The 15991-nt window shown below is 43.1% G+C and overlaps 1 protein-coding gene and 1 long non-coding RNA gene across 3 annotated transcripts in view; one reads left to right on the top strand and one right to left on the bottom strand.

Annotated features, from left to right (window-relative positions):
• Positions 1-1118: 1118 nt before the first annotated feature.
• Positions 1119-14574, top strand: LOC146492094 (uncharacterized). Its single transcript, XR_014872305.1, has 2 exons — positions 1119-2619; positions 11403-14574. It is a non-coding gene; the product is annotated as an uncharacterized LOC146492094 (long non-coding RNA).
• Positions 13716-15991, bottom strand: part of LOC146492093 (lysine-specific demethylase 6A-like) — a 36653-nt gene continuing 34377 nt past the window's right edge. For both annotated transcript variants that reach the window (XM_085150830.1, XM_085150831.1), the window contains one exon: positions 13716-15983. In XM_085150830.1, the coding sequence (XP_085006956.1) occupies positions 15954-15983 (30 nt within the window). In that variant the 3' untranslated portion in view covers positions 13716-15953. The remainder of the gene's footprint in view (positions 15984-15991) is intronic.

Below are 15991 nucleotides of genomic sequence, written 5' to 3'. Positions count from 1 at the left end.
CAATTAAACTGAATCACACATAATTATCATTAATCCCAAATCATTAAACACCATGGATTGCATTTTTTCATACATCATTTGCCTCGCTCCATCACTCCATCATTCTTATTCTTATTCTTATGGAGCGACCGTGGCTCAGGGGGTTGGGAAGCGTATCTGTAACTGGAAGGTCGCCGGTTCGATCCCCGGGCTCGTCCGGGTTGTTGTGTCCTTGGGCAAGACACTTACCGCCTACTGGTGTTGGCCAGAGAGGCCGATGGCGCGATATGGCAGCCTCGCTTCTGTCAGTCTGCCCGAGGGCAGCTGTGGCTACAACCGTAGCTCGCCTCCACCAGTTTGTGAATGAATAGTGGCATTGAAAAGCGCTATATAAAATCCAATCCATTATTATTCACTCTAGCCGCAAATGTGATCCTATGCTTTAGTTCGTCCACAAGTCACTACTGCAGCTTCATCCAAGCTCCTAAATAAACTCCAGTATATTGAGAACGGTACAGTACGCCTGCTCACCAGTTCCTGATCACATCACCGCTGCCCTCTGGTATTACTGTCTTCCTGCCCCGCAGTGGATCGATTTCAAAGTCCTTCTCTTTACTCACAGCCCCCCCCCCCCACACACTTACCTCACCTCAACAAACTGTTCCATCACCACACTCCTTCCTGTCAACACCACGCAGGACCCGAACCGATCTCCACAGCTCTGCCCCCTCCCTCAGGAAATCCCTCCCAAAACACAGCCTGAGTTGATTTGTCCGCAGCTCATCTTCGTCATTTTTGTGACGATTATTTATTAATGAAATGCCTCTGATAAGCCAGCAAACAAACAAAAAGATGTCTGAGGATGTTGTTTCCAGGGGTAAATCTGGTAGGTCAGTCACTGCCTTTAAAAAGACTTCCCTGATTAAAAAGTGAAAAATTAAAAGTATTCCTGACCTGAAAGGCTACCATTAAAAAAAGAAGACTTGAATTCAACCCGATGTCATCCAATCAGTTTTCTGTTGACTAGTAAGACAAAAAACCTGAAAGTTTATTGTCATATTTTGGCTTATTTTCCTACCAAACATGCCTTTTTTTGAGGTGATGCTCCAGGCTTCATCCACCTTTCTTAGTATGATAACAGTATGGCCTTCAGCCTCTTTTTGGAGGCCATTTTTGCACTGGCCACGTGACACGTACACGTGACTGTAATTACACCAAAAAGGTCTCTGAATTTATGCTCCATGCTTATTTTTACCTCCATCTTTCCCGCTAAGCGCTCATTATCATTGCAATTTTGAATAGTACCTGTCACCTGTCAGTCAGCATTCCTTGCTCGTTGAGCCACGATGTAATCATTGCTCATTACAGAGCTCTGATATTTGCAGCTGCAGTTGCAGGAAACATCAAAAATGTGATAGAAAGCAAATATTTCTTTTATTATTTTTAAAGCTCTGAACAGCTGTTTCTCCGAGCTTGGTCACAGCCTAGCAGTCTGGGGCCTCTGACCGGCCATTGCTCTGCTGTTATTAGATTTAACCCCCTCGTGAGGCCGCCACTGGATCACTTGCGTTTATTCTCATCCGATGGCTTCTCCGCCTCACACGGCAGTCAGCGCAGGATGAATTTAGATCACTATTTATAACCCTGTTGCAGTGCAGGTTGCTCAGATTCTCTTAATATCAAAAATGGCTTCCTTTCCCCCCCTAAATCAGACTTTTTTTTTTTAATTTCTAGAAACTCTTCGAAATTGGGAACATTTCGATTTTTTTTCTCTGCGCATCTTGGGTAAATTTTCAAACCCCCTCCTCAAAGAAATGAGCAAATGAGGGTATTTCTGTTGTGTTTAGTTACGCTGAGAACATCCTAACAAGATTAGCCGCTCACCAGAATTGCCCAGATGGCCTGCAGATACCTTTTGAACTGAAAATCCACCTGGTTTCTGGAAGCGATGGATGTATCTGCACCCATTAAAGGCTGCTCTGTGGGAATCGTGATGAGTCACAGGTGTTCGGAGCTCTTTGCTGAGGATACCTTACTGCCCTTCTTAAGACATACACACTCCCCCACCGCCACCAACAAAAATCTACTTCAGGTGACACTAAAATGTAAGCTTTTAATGGTCCTGCTGTGTGTAGGCGTGCACACGCACATGCACGCAATTGATGCGTAGGGGTGTAGAGTGGTCAACTGATGAGGCAGTGTGGAGGCTGAGAGCTCTGGAGAGTGGTGTGTGGGTTGGAAGCCTCCTCTCCTTGCAGCGAAACGCACACACAAACACACACACGCATGCACGCACAAAGCTGGGGGAGGTGGAGGCAGCAGAGCTTGCTTCGCTGGCTGTCCATTGATCAGTGAAGAGGTTGGTAGACTTAAAAGATCCGTGTAGAGACTGGTGGAGAGCAGAGAGAGAGAGGGAAGGATGCAGCGAGCAGAGACAGAGAGAAACAGCCAAGGAGAGCTGCACAGGGGGAACACCTCGAGAGCGAGAGAGAGATAGATAGGAAGGAGAAGAAGAAAGTGAGTGAAGAGGTAGAGATGAGGAGGAGAAGAAGACTAACAGAGGCAGATGACTGCGTCTGAGCGAAGGGGAGGGGTGGTGGGGGTTGCCCCGGGCTTTAACAGTCTGGATGGAGCTCATAGGTAAGTGCTTGATGTTTCTGTGTTCCTCAGTGTGATGTACGTGCGCATACAGCCTGAGTGCCCATTTGTATGCCTGTGTGTGTCTCGTGCTGCCCGTGCTTCGGTGTGGAGTCGCTGCTGCAGAGAGAGTGAGAGTGTGTGTGTGAGATGAGAGATGCCAGCCGTTTGGCTTCACAGTGCAGCAGCAGCAGGAGTGCAAATCTCCCAGGCTTCCTTCCTCTGCAGATGACACCATTCACTCTTGTTAGCTCTTCAATTAAAAACAGCAGCGTGCCACTGGACTGGCATCACTGCTGCAGGATTCATTCAGGCTGAGTGCAGGGTGGGAACATCACCAACAGGCTTGGTAAAGATGAGTTCTGCTGGGGGGAGGGGGGTTAATGAAATTATATACTGCTGCATACAATAGGAAAGATTGAAAATGCATGCACTGGTTACTTAAATGCCCATGTGGCACATTATCCATGAAACAAAAGGGATGAGCCACGAGTCCTGTAGCAACTCAGTCCCGAGACATGTCACCCATGTGTGTCTACAAGGGATCCTCTTTTTTTCCCCCATAAGAAGGGTGAGTGATCTAGCAATGCCTGCAGTCTTGTAAAATGAGAGATTAAGCAGTGAATCATCAGGTGACAGAACACCATTCACACCTGCATCTACGATTCTGAGATTTTGGGGGGAGTTTAATCCAAAATGTTCAATAGAAAAACGGACTAAAAAACAGGATGTCAGTGAATATGTATTTCTGAAGCGCTAGGTTTGCTTCTTGACCGCTGATTGGCTGAACTATTGTTAAGTGGCCAATAATTGAAATGGAAATAATTAATTAAATAAAATAATAGAACCATGCACCAGAGATCTGCACTCATGAAGGCTTCAAATTAGTTTATTATACAAGTTGTGCGAGGTAAATGCACAATTTTTTTCCCTAAAGACTCTGCTTTGGAGTTCTTGGTGGTCACATGCTTTCCAAACACCCCCCCCCGCCCCCCCTTCCTCTGAAATTCAGAAATTCTCATAAGAAGTCCTGGCTCGGCTTCAATAACAGCCTGGTGGATTTAGAGACCAACCTGATTTAAGGACACTGATTTATCCACAGCCACTTGTGGCTTGTTGCGCTCTTACAGCGCATATATATATATATATATATATATATATATATATATATATATATATATATATATATATATATATATATATATATAAATATATATATTCTTCTTCTACATCGGACCCCAACAACCCCCAAACCCAGACTTCCCCGGACCCCAGTTAGTGCACCACCAAGGCAGCAGCTGAAGACCCCCCCCCTCCCCAGCACCACCACTACCCCTCCTCCTCTTTTATGATATGGGAAGCAGCACGCGTTGACGTGTCGCGCTGCGCTTCCGACCGCTAGTATCGGCATGCGTCTTGTGCACACACGCACAGTGTTCTCATGGGGACATGCGGCCAGCAGAGCCAGCCACGGTAAGTGGAGCCACTTTTCATAACGACGCGTTCTATCTCCGGGGAAGGCACAACAACTTTCACCGGCCGTTAGTGTTGCTGCTGCTGCCTCAGCCCGTGCTGGAGAAAAGCAACTTTAATAGACTTTCTTTCGCTCTCTCTCTCTCTCGTTTGTCGGCACCATTCCGCCGTTCACAGCTTTATCCATGCAGATTGCGCAACGCGGAGTGTGATCGGACGGGAAAACCGTGAAAACAATACCGTGCTCTTGTTGTTGTTATTGTTATTAATGTTATTTATTGTTATTATTTAACACCAGTTTCCTCAAGTGAACGCTCACGCTGGTCAAAGCCCACCTCATCACCTCGGCTGTGCTCTGCTTTTGGCCATGCGGAGCTTCTCCATGGAGCACATTTCAGTCTCACCACTTGGTTAACAAAAAAAAAAACCAGGGGGGCATTTTTACGCACTTTTTTAAAAAACCCAAAGACATATCTTAAGTGCTGCTCAACATTCAAGTTGTGTTTTTCTTTTTGTCAACTTGAATGTTTAGTTACTTTGAGTGCCAAGTGTGGTACTCGGTCCTGTGAGTGTGTGTGTGTTGGGGGGGGATTGGGGGGGCAATGCGCAAAGTGTGTGGTCTACAAGCTCTCCACCCACGCAGAGACGCACGGTTCTTGCGCGGGCGCACACGCCTGCACATGCACACACACAGACTACAAGTTGTGTCTGTGTCGGTCGGGCATGGATGTCTCTGAGTCTCAGGAATGCGCCCGGCGTTTTCTCTCTATTTTTCACATTAAGAGCAGTTTGGAAACCGCTCTCAGAACCGATGCCACCGCCGTCAAAACTCTGACACCAAGGCACGCAAATCCGGTTGCGAGTTTCAGAATAAGAGCCGCACAAACTCGCAATATTTACCCAGAATATCATCGCATTTTTTTTTCCTTTCCCATATTGGCTGTCAGATAAGATTATAAGATTATATAAGATTATAATATAGTTAATTCTATATGTTTGCTTTGAAATTACTTTACAGCTTAATTAATAAATAAAATAATTCAGCCATTCTACTATCAATTAATCAAGTCGCCTATTGAGTTAATATGAATAATGACATGTTTGGACTGCAGTTATTTTTGATATTACTAAACATATATCATATTATTCATTTCCTATTACTAAGTATGCTCGTCTCTATATTTAGTCTAATTCAAACCAGAAAAAACGAAAGAAAACAAAAAAGAAAGAAAAAACTCTCAAACACATAAAGTTTCCGGTTTGTTCCGGGTGAAATTCATCACGCTTTACACTAAAGAGGGAAGGGAGGGAGGTAGCCCCTGCCTGGAGAGGAGAGAGGGGGAAATTCTTGTGTTTTTGGTATGCGATTACCCAGCGGAGAACCCATGACTGAAAGGGAGGAGGAGGAGGACCGGGGTTGAATTTAGGATACATTCCTTGCCTTCCTTTTTACGGTAACCACATTATTGCTGCTGCTGACATGCTGCCTCCTCACATGACACCCCTAAGCTCCCAGCTGATGCGTTACAACTGGACAAACGGAGTCAGATGACTTATGAGTGCAGGAGAACTACAAATGTCGATAATAATAATAATAATAATAATAATAATAATAATAATAATAATAATAATAATAAAAAGTTCGCAGTGATTCCACAAAAAAAAGACAAAAAGTGCTGTTAATGAGTTTACCTCAGATGTTTAGCTGAGTCAAATGATTTAGAGAACGTGTAAAAATGACTCCTTTGGAGATTTTTAATAAGACAAAACCTGATTTTATTTGTAGAATTACATTGAGAACTTGTTAACGTTAAGGTAAACTCTGTTTGTTTGATAAATGTCTGATATATTTAAAATTATGGGGAATTCCTGGCTTAAAATGGCCACTTAGAGAAATCCTATTCAGTTCTTGCTAGCTGTAACAAGCCATATTTAAAGTTTTCCTCTTAAAGGATACATTGGTGATACAGTCTAGCTTTTCTGGATATGAAAGCCTGTCACAAAGACACAAGGTAACAACTCATAAAACAGCCCATGACTTAGGGTGTAATTCACCTGTAATTAAATGGAATTTCAGTGTATTTTCTTTGAAATTACAATGTAATTTACTTATTTAAAATACTTAGAGTTAGTAGGGTAACAAATCAGGTTTTTACAGGAAACAAGTAATTATACTTTAAGTCGTAAGTTAGCAGAAAAACAAACAACAGCTCAAGCATGCTGTACTGTTTGAGGCGACGGCCGTATTATGAAGTGTCATAACCTCGCCCAACTTCTGGGTATTTTGCAGAAAATTAGTTAAGTAATGTTCAGCGTGAGTGAAATAAAAAGGCCGACTGAATAATAGAAAATCCTTCATGCACATCAATGTAATGATTATTAAATAACGAAGAAAAAGAAAGATGGGCATGGTCAAGTCACCCTACCATACAGCCCATGCCCCAAAAAGTACAGCATGTTTACAATGTAAAATGAGGGAAAATACTTTTTTGTTTTCCGCTAAATTACCAGAAAATTGCCTACAAATTCAAATTACTTACACACTACTTACTTTGTTTCTTGTAAAAACGTTGCTTGTTAACACCTTATTCTATTGGACCTACCTTTAAGGAGTTTTAGGTAAATGTAATGATGACATTGTAATTTCAAATAAAACACCTTGAAATTGCATTTAGTTGCAGGGCAGGACACGAGCAGGGTTACATCACAAGCTTTTTGCCTGCTTCATGGATCGTAGCGGGTCATGACGTAGGCAAAAAGCATGTGATGTAACTGTTTTCCAGCAGCTACACTTGTGCTGCAGTACTTGGGAAGTTTAAAGACCTTTTGTTCCTTAAAAATAAAAAAAATTATTAAAAATCCATAACCATCCTCCAATCTGACCCCTCCCCTGTCTGATAATTCGAACACAGTCCCTTAGAAAAGCGGCCTGGTTCATTATTTCAATTAATTTTCCTTTTATCGTTAACGTCTGCCTACGAACCCACAGGTGGTCTCGCACACACACACGCAGACTCTCTCCGAGGCCGGCTCAAACGTCAGAATTTTAGAAATACAGCCACATTACATCTGACATATTAAATGGAGCTTGCCAAATTTGCATAAAACCAGCAGAGCTCTGGCTGGCTGTTCTTCAGCGTCTCTGTCGAAGCCATAATCGCCCACTCGCTAACGACAATTACTATAATGGACTGATTGTTGGATTATACCACCAAAGTGGTTTTAGCACACATCTGCATAATTGTTCTTAGCATATACGCGCTCGTGGGCTCCTGGCTGCCATTAGCTGCTGCAGAGAGGAGGGTGATTGAGGAGTTGTTGAAGAACGGCAGTAAAATGTGTACCAACTGTGTGGGTGTTTTTCCAACCTGGAAGAGAAACGCACTTTTAAAGCATCGTCTAGTTAAAGATCAGATTTAGATTAGAGCTGTTGCTGGCTGGTAGAGCTGCTCTGCATGGGGGGCAATCCTGTTGCAACCCCGAGGGGTCAACTCACGGTCCTTGAGCAAGGCACTAAACCTAGAAAATGCAGGCCACTGAGTGAAAATGCATGAATCAGAGGGACATTTGGGATAAACAGCAGCGTCCTGAGTCAACTTTATAAATAAAAGTTCAGTAATGAAGGTTATGCAAGGAAATGTGTCATATGGTATGAGTGATGTGAGGAAGCCCGGGGACAATCGGTGACAGGACGCCTCCTGGATTATCAGTGGGGTCGTTCCAAGACTTTCCCACACTTCAAATCTATCATTTCTGACTCTTGATTTCAAAGCGACTGTTAATATTAAACATACGTTCAAAATTCGATGCAAAAGAATGGCTTTCTACATCAAAACGTCCAGCCGTTTCAGTGACGTCGACGTTAAATATCAAACATTACTCATGCTTTGAAAAATCAACGCACCCAGCCCGAGGAGCAGCTTTTGATATCCAGCGCTGGGAAACAAAGTCGCGCTCCCTCTTTGTCAGAAATCACATTAGTGAGACTGAACGTCACGTGACCAACAGATGGACAGACACATCCGTAGTACATGGGGGACTGTAAGCAGCATGAGCCAGATCAACAGCTGAACCCAGCTTTCCACTCGCAGTCTCTGTATAAACATGCAGCGAGGCTTCAGGAAAGGAAGGGAGGAGGGGGTGTGGGGGGGGTGCTGGATAGAGCAGCAGTGAGAAAATCTGCCCAGATCTTTCTTCCAAAAAAGCCAACTGATGATTTCTTAGTCAAATTGAGCAGGGAAAGAATGCCTTCCCCCCCCCCCCCCTTCCGGCCTGCAAGGACACCTGAAACCTGCAGCGCGGAGGACGCTTCATGTCCTCCTCATCCTCCTCTCATTCCCCATCTCTTGAAAACAGGCCAACATCCCACACAGACAAAATCATGCTCCCTCTTCCTCTCCGCTTTTCTCTGAACAGCACTCTGTGCTAATTACTCTCCGTTTCCATGGCAATGGGTAGCACCTCGATTTTTTTTTTCCTGGTATTTTTTGTTATCTTGGATAGCCCATCACAAACATGCCTCGCTTTTATGTTTTTTTTCATGCTTGCGTTTTATAACAGTATCAGTCTGTCGTCACTGACATGCACTGATTTTACATTCGATCAAGTAGATATGAGAGTTAAGAGTAATCATGTACTCGGCTGCTATTTATCTGCAGTTTAATTTGAAATAGTGCTAAAGGGACATTTCACCACAAAATGAGTTTATCCATATAGAAAGTGTTGATGTAAGATGCCTTGTGAATGTGGGGTACTTTCAGCTGCTCCCTTTCACAGCAGATGGATCTGCGTGTTTGTCTTGGCACAGATTCTTGTTTTGTTTTGTTTTACACAGGATACACTTACTCACACAACTCTCCCGTTTAGCTGGGCTCGGGATCAGTTGAATAAGGGGACACTATCTCCTCCCAGTCTCAAACCAGGGATCCTAACAGGAAAGAAACATGAATGGCGTCCCCCACTTCCCTTCTCAGCTGAGCTGCAATGTCAGCGAGCTGCTACTTTTGGTTGGTGGATGAAACTGCTCACACCAAGCTAAATTTGTTTGAATCACTACATCCATATTTCTGGAAATACACACCGGATTTCTTACAGTGCTTTGAGTGCCATTTGGCGTGATGTTCACCCCCAAAAAGATCCCTTTAAACAGGACCTGCAAACCTGCTACTTCCAAGTAGCAACTCACTATGGTAACCCAATATTCCTGCAAATATTTTGGGGGTTTTTGTGTGCAAACAGATTCATGGGCAGTCGTGAAACTCTGAGGTCTATACAGATTTTTGCAGTTCCTATGGGTTCTTGCAGTTCACTTCATTTCAGGTTTTTTTTTATATAACCACAAATCACAACACCAGTTGCCTCAAGTCGCTTATATTGCAGGGACCCTACAATAAAACAGAGTAAACCCCAATAATCAAACAACTCTTAGAGCAAGCACTTGGCGACAGAGGGAAGGAAAAACTCCCTTTTAACAGGAAGAAACCTCCGGCAGACAGGACACAAATCAAAGAGATTAATCTTCATAATGTTTAGCGAGGAAATCTCCGTGTTCTGATCTTAAAAAAACAAATATCAAAAGCAACAGTTTCCAGTCAGTATTACCAGCTGATTAGCCTAAAACATGAGGTGCTCTTAATTGAATGGGAATGTTTCCTCTGGCTCCTTCACAGCTATGAGCCTTGGATGTCACACATTAAGCTGCGCGCAAAGTGAGTCACTTTGACACAGTCACACTTTATATATATATATATATGCGCAGCTCTCAGGAAGGGGGGGGATGGTTACTATGAAACAAGTCAGAAAAACAGCAGTAGTGGTAATTACAGGAGGAGCAAGGAGAAGAAGCAAAGTGAAAAAAAAGCTTTTGAGTAAAATATGAGGCATGGAAGGGGATTGAGAGAGTGAGAACCTGAGAAAACAAGGGGGGGGGGGTGTATCGTGGTCTGAGAGGCCCACCATTCATTACTTATTAAACAGAAAGGAATGTGATGCTTTTGTGTCAAGGCTGCAGTCGGCCATTTTTCATTTAAAGGGCTGAAAAAATCTACTCGCCGATTGCACTGTTTCCAGATCGAGCTCGCATTTCCTAAACCTGCTTTGTTGTTTTTCTGTAATCTGCATTTAAGTAACGTCATGCTCTCACATCAAAAACGTGGTTGCACTCCATGACGCTAAAGTTCAAAAAAAAAAAAAAAAGTGGGCTTGCTTCTCCTCCTTCGCACATGCCTTCATACCACATTATCTTCAATGACCCTGGGTTTTATGAATGGGCAGCAGGAAGCTCTGCCATTGGCTGACAGCGACAGCCAATCAGGAAGGATAATTTTGCAACAGAAGTGGGAGTGGATGAATGGACAAGTCACACATTTTTAGAGGTCAGGGCCCTGTTTGTGTGTGTGTGTGTGTGTGTGTGTGTGTGTCACACACTGACCTACTTGGTTTATTGCTGGCATCTATACATAGCTGTGGGAAACACAGGCAGACAATCGGCCTGTTTAAAATTAGCAGTCAGGGCCACCTGTCTGTTTCTCACTAAAGCGGAAATGCCAGAGAGGGCAGAGAGGAAGGTAAAACAGGGTGGGAGTGGGAAGGGGTAGGGATATCGATCACTCCGCTAATTTAAATCTCTCTCGCTTTCTTTATCCCCTGCTGTGACACAGGGAGACTTTGTTAGGTAGGCAGGATTTGAGGACCACTAGCAGGGGGCGGGTTGAGGGGGTTGGTTGGTGGTCCGGGCTATGTGGAATTCCTGTAGGGTAGTATATATAGGGAAATGAGAGGGAATAGTTACAGTTTAGTGTACTTAACCATACCGTATGTTAAGGAAAAGTGTGTGTGGGGGGGAGGGGGGGGGGGGTTGGCAGAAGGATGAATGGAGGCAAAGTAGAGTAAAAAAGAAAAACCCTCAGCCCCCCACACCCTTTCCTCCCCCTACACTTTTTAATTTTAACCTTGTAGCACAAAACTGACATTTCCTCCCTCGGTCGTGTCAAACAGCCAACAGGAAGTCTCCGTCTTCTTAACTGACATTACAGCTGGCATCTTGTTTCCTAGAATCACGATTTTCAGCCCACACTCGTTTTGTTCCTGTACGCCTCCGCCAGAATAATAGTTTGTGGGTGTCGAGTGAAAATGTTTCAGAGAGGCACACTGTACTACACTGTCCAAAACACATACAGCACGTATAAGCGCCACTTTTTGCCTGCTGCTGCTTTAAATGTTTGCCGTTGTTTGAGTATGAAACAAACAACAGTATAAAACTGTCCTCTTGCCACGGTTGCCGTTCTCACCCAGACATCTTTTTTTATTTCCAGGGCTCCTGTCAGACTGTCAAAGAGAAGAGTCGACTCTCCGGAGAAAAGGAAGCGCGAAGTCTTCCAGTGTCCATCTGTGGCAGTCAAGATGGACGCCGACAACCAGCCTGAGCGGGCTCAGTCGGCCATCTTGTTTTCAGCGTGGGTGCAGAGGGACTGTGTGCTGCTTAAAAAGCAAAAAAAAAAGAGCGAGACAAAGAAGGAACTTTAACTCTTTTCCCACATGTACCTGAACCATTGTTCTTTCAGTCGGTGTGTCCCGTTCAGACACAGCAACCCCTGTAGCCAAATGCTAACATACGTTCAATATTTAAAATACACACGTATCTGCTGTGATGTCATTCACTGGTTTGTGAAACCCCTTTTCGAAGGTTCAACTTTAGCTTCAAGGCTGTCACCATTTCATTTTTGAGTACCTAGCAGTAATGAAAATGAAATAAGAAGATGGAGTGCTAAGTTAGCCAAATATATCTATTAAACTGCTAATCAGCACTAAGTAACAGACTAATAAAGAGCTAGAATTTCACCCACCAACACTAGATCCAGCTTCGTGGATGGTCTGTTAGCAGAATTTAACATTATATGAAAAAGCATCAACGGCCCAAACAGGTTAAGAGGCCCAGTTTTGATGCAGATTAACTAAAGTGAAGCCTAGCATAGAACTAGCAGCTGCAGCTACATGTAGCTATTAATTTCTGCTGATGTGACCTCTAAACACTTTCATGCTTAGATTGTATTTTGCATTTCTGAATTGAGTTTTATTCAGGCTGTGCTCATTTGCTAAGAGATTGAGATTTGTTAGCTAATAAGCAAGCAGTTTCACAGCGAGTCCCATCCCCTTTCGCCAAAAGATGGAGACGGTAAAAATACTCATCTTGAGGCTTCAACGCGGGACTTTAGAAACCAGTACCTGGCATTACAGTAGCTACATCCATCTTTTATACTATCTATCACCGGCTTCCCCCTGTCAGTCAAAAATTAGCAAAAGCGTCCAAAAGTGTTTTTGTCCCAAGGTATAAACACGTTAATTTCTTCTGTACAGTTGGGCATTGTAAAATAGAAGTCAATAGGTACTCACTTCCTTTAGTAGATTTCAACATGAAGGATGTTTTACAGATGTCAATAATTTACCATGTAAAGTAGAACTTGCTAAATAGGAAATGCTGCTGCTTGATGAAATGTCAAATCTATAGGATTCATCCTAAAGGGAACTATGAATTTTGTGCTAGACAGTTTGCACGTTTGACTTTCAATACTCACTTTAGAATATAGTGAATCAGGCCCCGGTCAGTCAGGTCTAGAGACCAGTTGGTGACCATCTGGCAACCTACAGTTGCAAAGCAAAAAATAGTTTATCCAGACTGATTGCTTGAACTTTACAGCAGTCGCTGGGAAATTGATTGTCCCCAGTAACGCAGGCCTACAGACCAACGGTCGCTAGAAAACAATGTGTATTCACAAGCTGTTTGGCAAAAGCTTGTGATTGCTCTGGCCCCTAGCACATTACGTAATGGCAGTCATAGTTTGAATGGAAGTGATGAACTTACAAACACTGGCCAGCTGCTCTCCAACCTGTAGCAGAAGGGTGAAAAAAGTGCAACAAAAACCTTAAATGAAGACCGTCTGCCTTTAAAGTAAAAGTTGGCAGACCTTCTGCATTTTCAGTTTGCATCTCGCTTTTTTGAGTTTTCCTACCGCTCAGGCTAATAGTTAGCCAGTATGTGCAAACAAAAGTCGAAAAACTCCAGGTGACCGTGGCTATCACTGGGAGGTTTTTGGTGCAGCACCTTCTTTGCAACCAATATTGCACAGCAATAGCCAGGAACCACTGCCATTCAGCCAGGGAATACACATTTTTCCATCGTCACTGGTGGTTATATAACATCTAATATGATCAAGTAATTAAGAAAAAAAAAGAAGAAAAGATTAGACAATGAAACAAGTCTGTACAGGAGAAAAGAGACTAAGTGGTCTGGGACGTTTTCAGTGATTTACCCACAGTGGCTCGGTCAAATTAAAACACATTGGAAGACACGAACACCAAAAACGACTTCCTCGCTGTTGCAGGGAGTGTAAAAAGGGTTGTTGCACTACCAAAGGATCTTATGTGGGAAAATAGACTCCTGCAAACAACCTTTTTGAATGTTGTCGACAGAGGAAATTGGCAGGGTGAAGGTGCAAGAGGGAAAAGGGTGTCTGCCTGTTGCAGCATTGTTAGTGGCTCTGCTTCTATGTAAAATGAGCGTGTTCAAGTGTATGTACCTCTCATTTTCAAGGACTTTGTGTTGGAGCACTATGTTAAAAAAAGAAGTGTTTTCTGTTGTTTTTTTTTTTAATTTATTGGCGTGTGACTATGTCATTACAAACTGTATCCACATCCTCACCTGCATTACATCCGCAGCAGTCTGAAGCAGCTTGAAGTCGTTTCCCCTCCTCATCATTTCCTATCTCGGCTGAACAGTGGCTCCAGTTTTGGCTCCAGACGGAGCTGCAGAGCTGCAGGGCGCCCAGCGGTTGCTCAGTAGTCAGTGTAGATCCTGTGGGGCTGGCAGCAGCTACATCTGGCTACTGGGTCTCTGCTGACAGCCGCCTTATTCTGAATACAATCTTTGATTAGGTGATTTTTAATATATTTTGCTCTTCTTTTTTCCCCACTGGCATTTGAAATTCCTTATCAGCAGGAGTAGTGTATTATTTCCTGTTTGAGTTTTCTGTGTAGCTTACACCCTTTTCCTGTGATCTCCTCTACTACGCACCTTTTAAATTTCTAAGAAGTGTCTCGAATAACCACCCACTGGGTGGAAAAAAGCCTCAGGCGGAGTTGATCCGAGGCCATGCGGGGACTGTGGAGTTTGTTTCTCGAATAAAAGTAAGAGAAATTCTGAGAACCTGGTTAAGTTCTGAACCTGGCATACAGTGTAGGAATCTGTGTGTGTCAGTCTACAGCTACATTGTCTGCTGGGTTTCAGACCTCCACCCGACACCTGCATTGTTTCATGTATTTTTACTCCTACTGAATGTATACGAATGTGCTTTGTATGTTCCAGGAAGCCAAAAAAACAAAACAACAACAAAAAAAAACAAAACAAGAAAACTGCAGATAATTTGTCAACTTTGTGTTTATTGACTCATCATAAAACATTCTTCAAACAATAAAACAATTTTAAATGTCCGTTTCTGTACAACGCTTGCTAAGCAATTTATTTATATATATATATATTTATATTTATATATATATAAAATGTAAAAGGAGTCGTGTTAAAATGACAAAACTCCTTCAAATTTAATGGCAGGTACTCTGGAAAAAATAACAGCATTCCATCAACAAATATTTTCAAGCAATAAATATGTATTTATAAATAGTGTAAATTTACATCAAGATTAGAAACATAAAACAAAAAAACAAACAAAACAAAATCACAAATTAAACTTAATTCCATAAGTCTATGTGCAACCCATTTTCTTTGTGACTTGGCTAGTAAGTTTTTTTCCCTATTTTTTCTTTTTTTTTTCCTTATTTTATTTTATTTTTTTGTTAAACCTAAGAAACAAAAACATCAAAGCTTTGAAAAGAACGAGACGAAGATAAAATACATAAAAGCTGTGAACAAAAAAAAAAAAAAAAAAAAAGGGGGGGAGAAGGTGGAGAACCTAAATTCACCTAAATTCTTCACATTACAAATTTTTTTTTATTTTATTTTATTTTTTCGGTGGGTGGGGGTCGGGTAGGGAGGATTCTGCTTTTCCAAACTCTTAAAATTACTATCTACCATAGAAAAAGACCAGTTAGGCTAGTGCTCCTTAAAGGGGGAGAAAAAGGAGGAGGAGGAGGGTGGACTGAAGAAATTTTTTTTTGGAGGGGGAAATTCTACCCCCCTCCACAAAAAAAAAAAAAAAAAGTTAAAAAAAAAAAAAAAAAATCACCCAGTCATCGGACTAGAAAACAAGGAGAAAGAAAGAGAAAGAGAGAGAGAAAGACAGGTTGTTAAGTCAGTAGTCTTTTACGGGTGGTGTTGCCAGTTGGGAGAGTTAACAAGTATCTACAAAACACCCCTGCCCCTTGTCCCCGCCCCCCACCCCACCTTCCCCTCCCTGTTCCCGATCATCTGATTAAGTCCTCAATTAAAACAGGGCTGAGCCATTGTCTCTAGAGGAGGAGTGGGGAGGGAGGAGAGGTGGGTGGGTGGCCTGGCAAGGCGGAGAACAGGAGGAGGAGGGAGAGAGAGAAAACAAGAGTCCTGTTATGGAGCTCGGTGTGGCGCCCTCTTGTGGAAGGCCCTCCGCCGGGCTCTTTGTACAGGGGTTGCATAGACAGACACGCTCCGCCGCCTCAGCCTCCAGCCGTCGCTATGGAGACCAGCCATACAGAAGGGGCGGCAGAGAGGGTGGGTGGTGGTGGTGGTGATGAGGGGGTCGGGTAGAGTCGGCCTTGGCTTTCCTGAATATCAGAAATGGTCCGTGTATGTTTGTTCTTTCAGTTTTTTTAGATCTCAGTACAAGTTCCTGTAAATGGGCTTCATGGCTCCACAGCAGAAGAAGAGTCGCCTAATGTCAAGACGAAGATGAATGAAGAGGAGGGGCCTGCGCAG

This window comes from Neolamprologus multifasciatus, chromosome 23 (assembly GCF_963576455.1).
Source record: "Neolamprologus multifasciatus chromosome 23, fNeoMul1.2, whole genome shotgun sequence".
NCBI lineage: Eukaryota > Metazoa > Chordata > Actinopteri > Cichliformes > Cichlidae > Neolamprologus > Neolamprologus multifasciatus.
The sequence above is the reverse complement of the archived record's forward strand: the minus strand, read 5'-3'. Positions and strand labels throughout refer to the sequence as shown.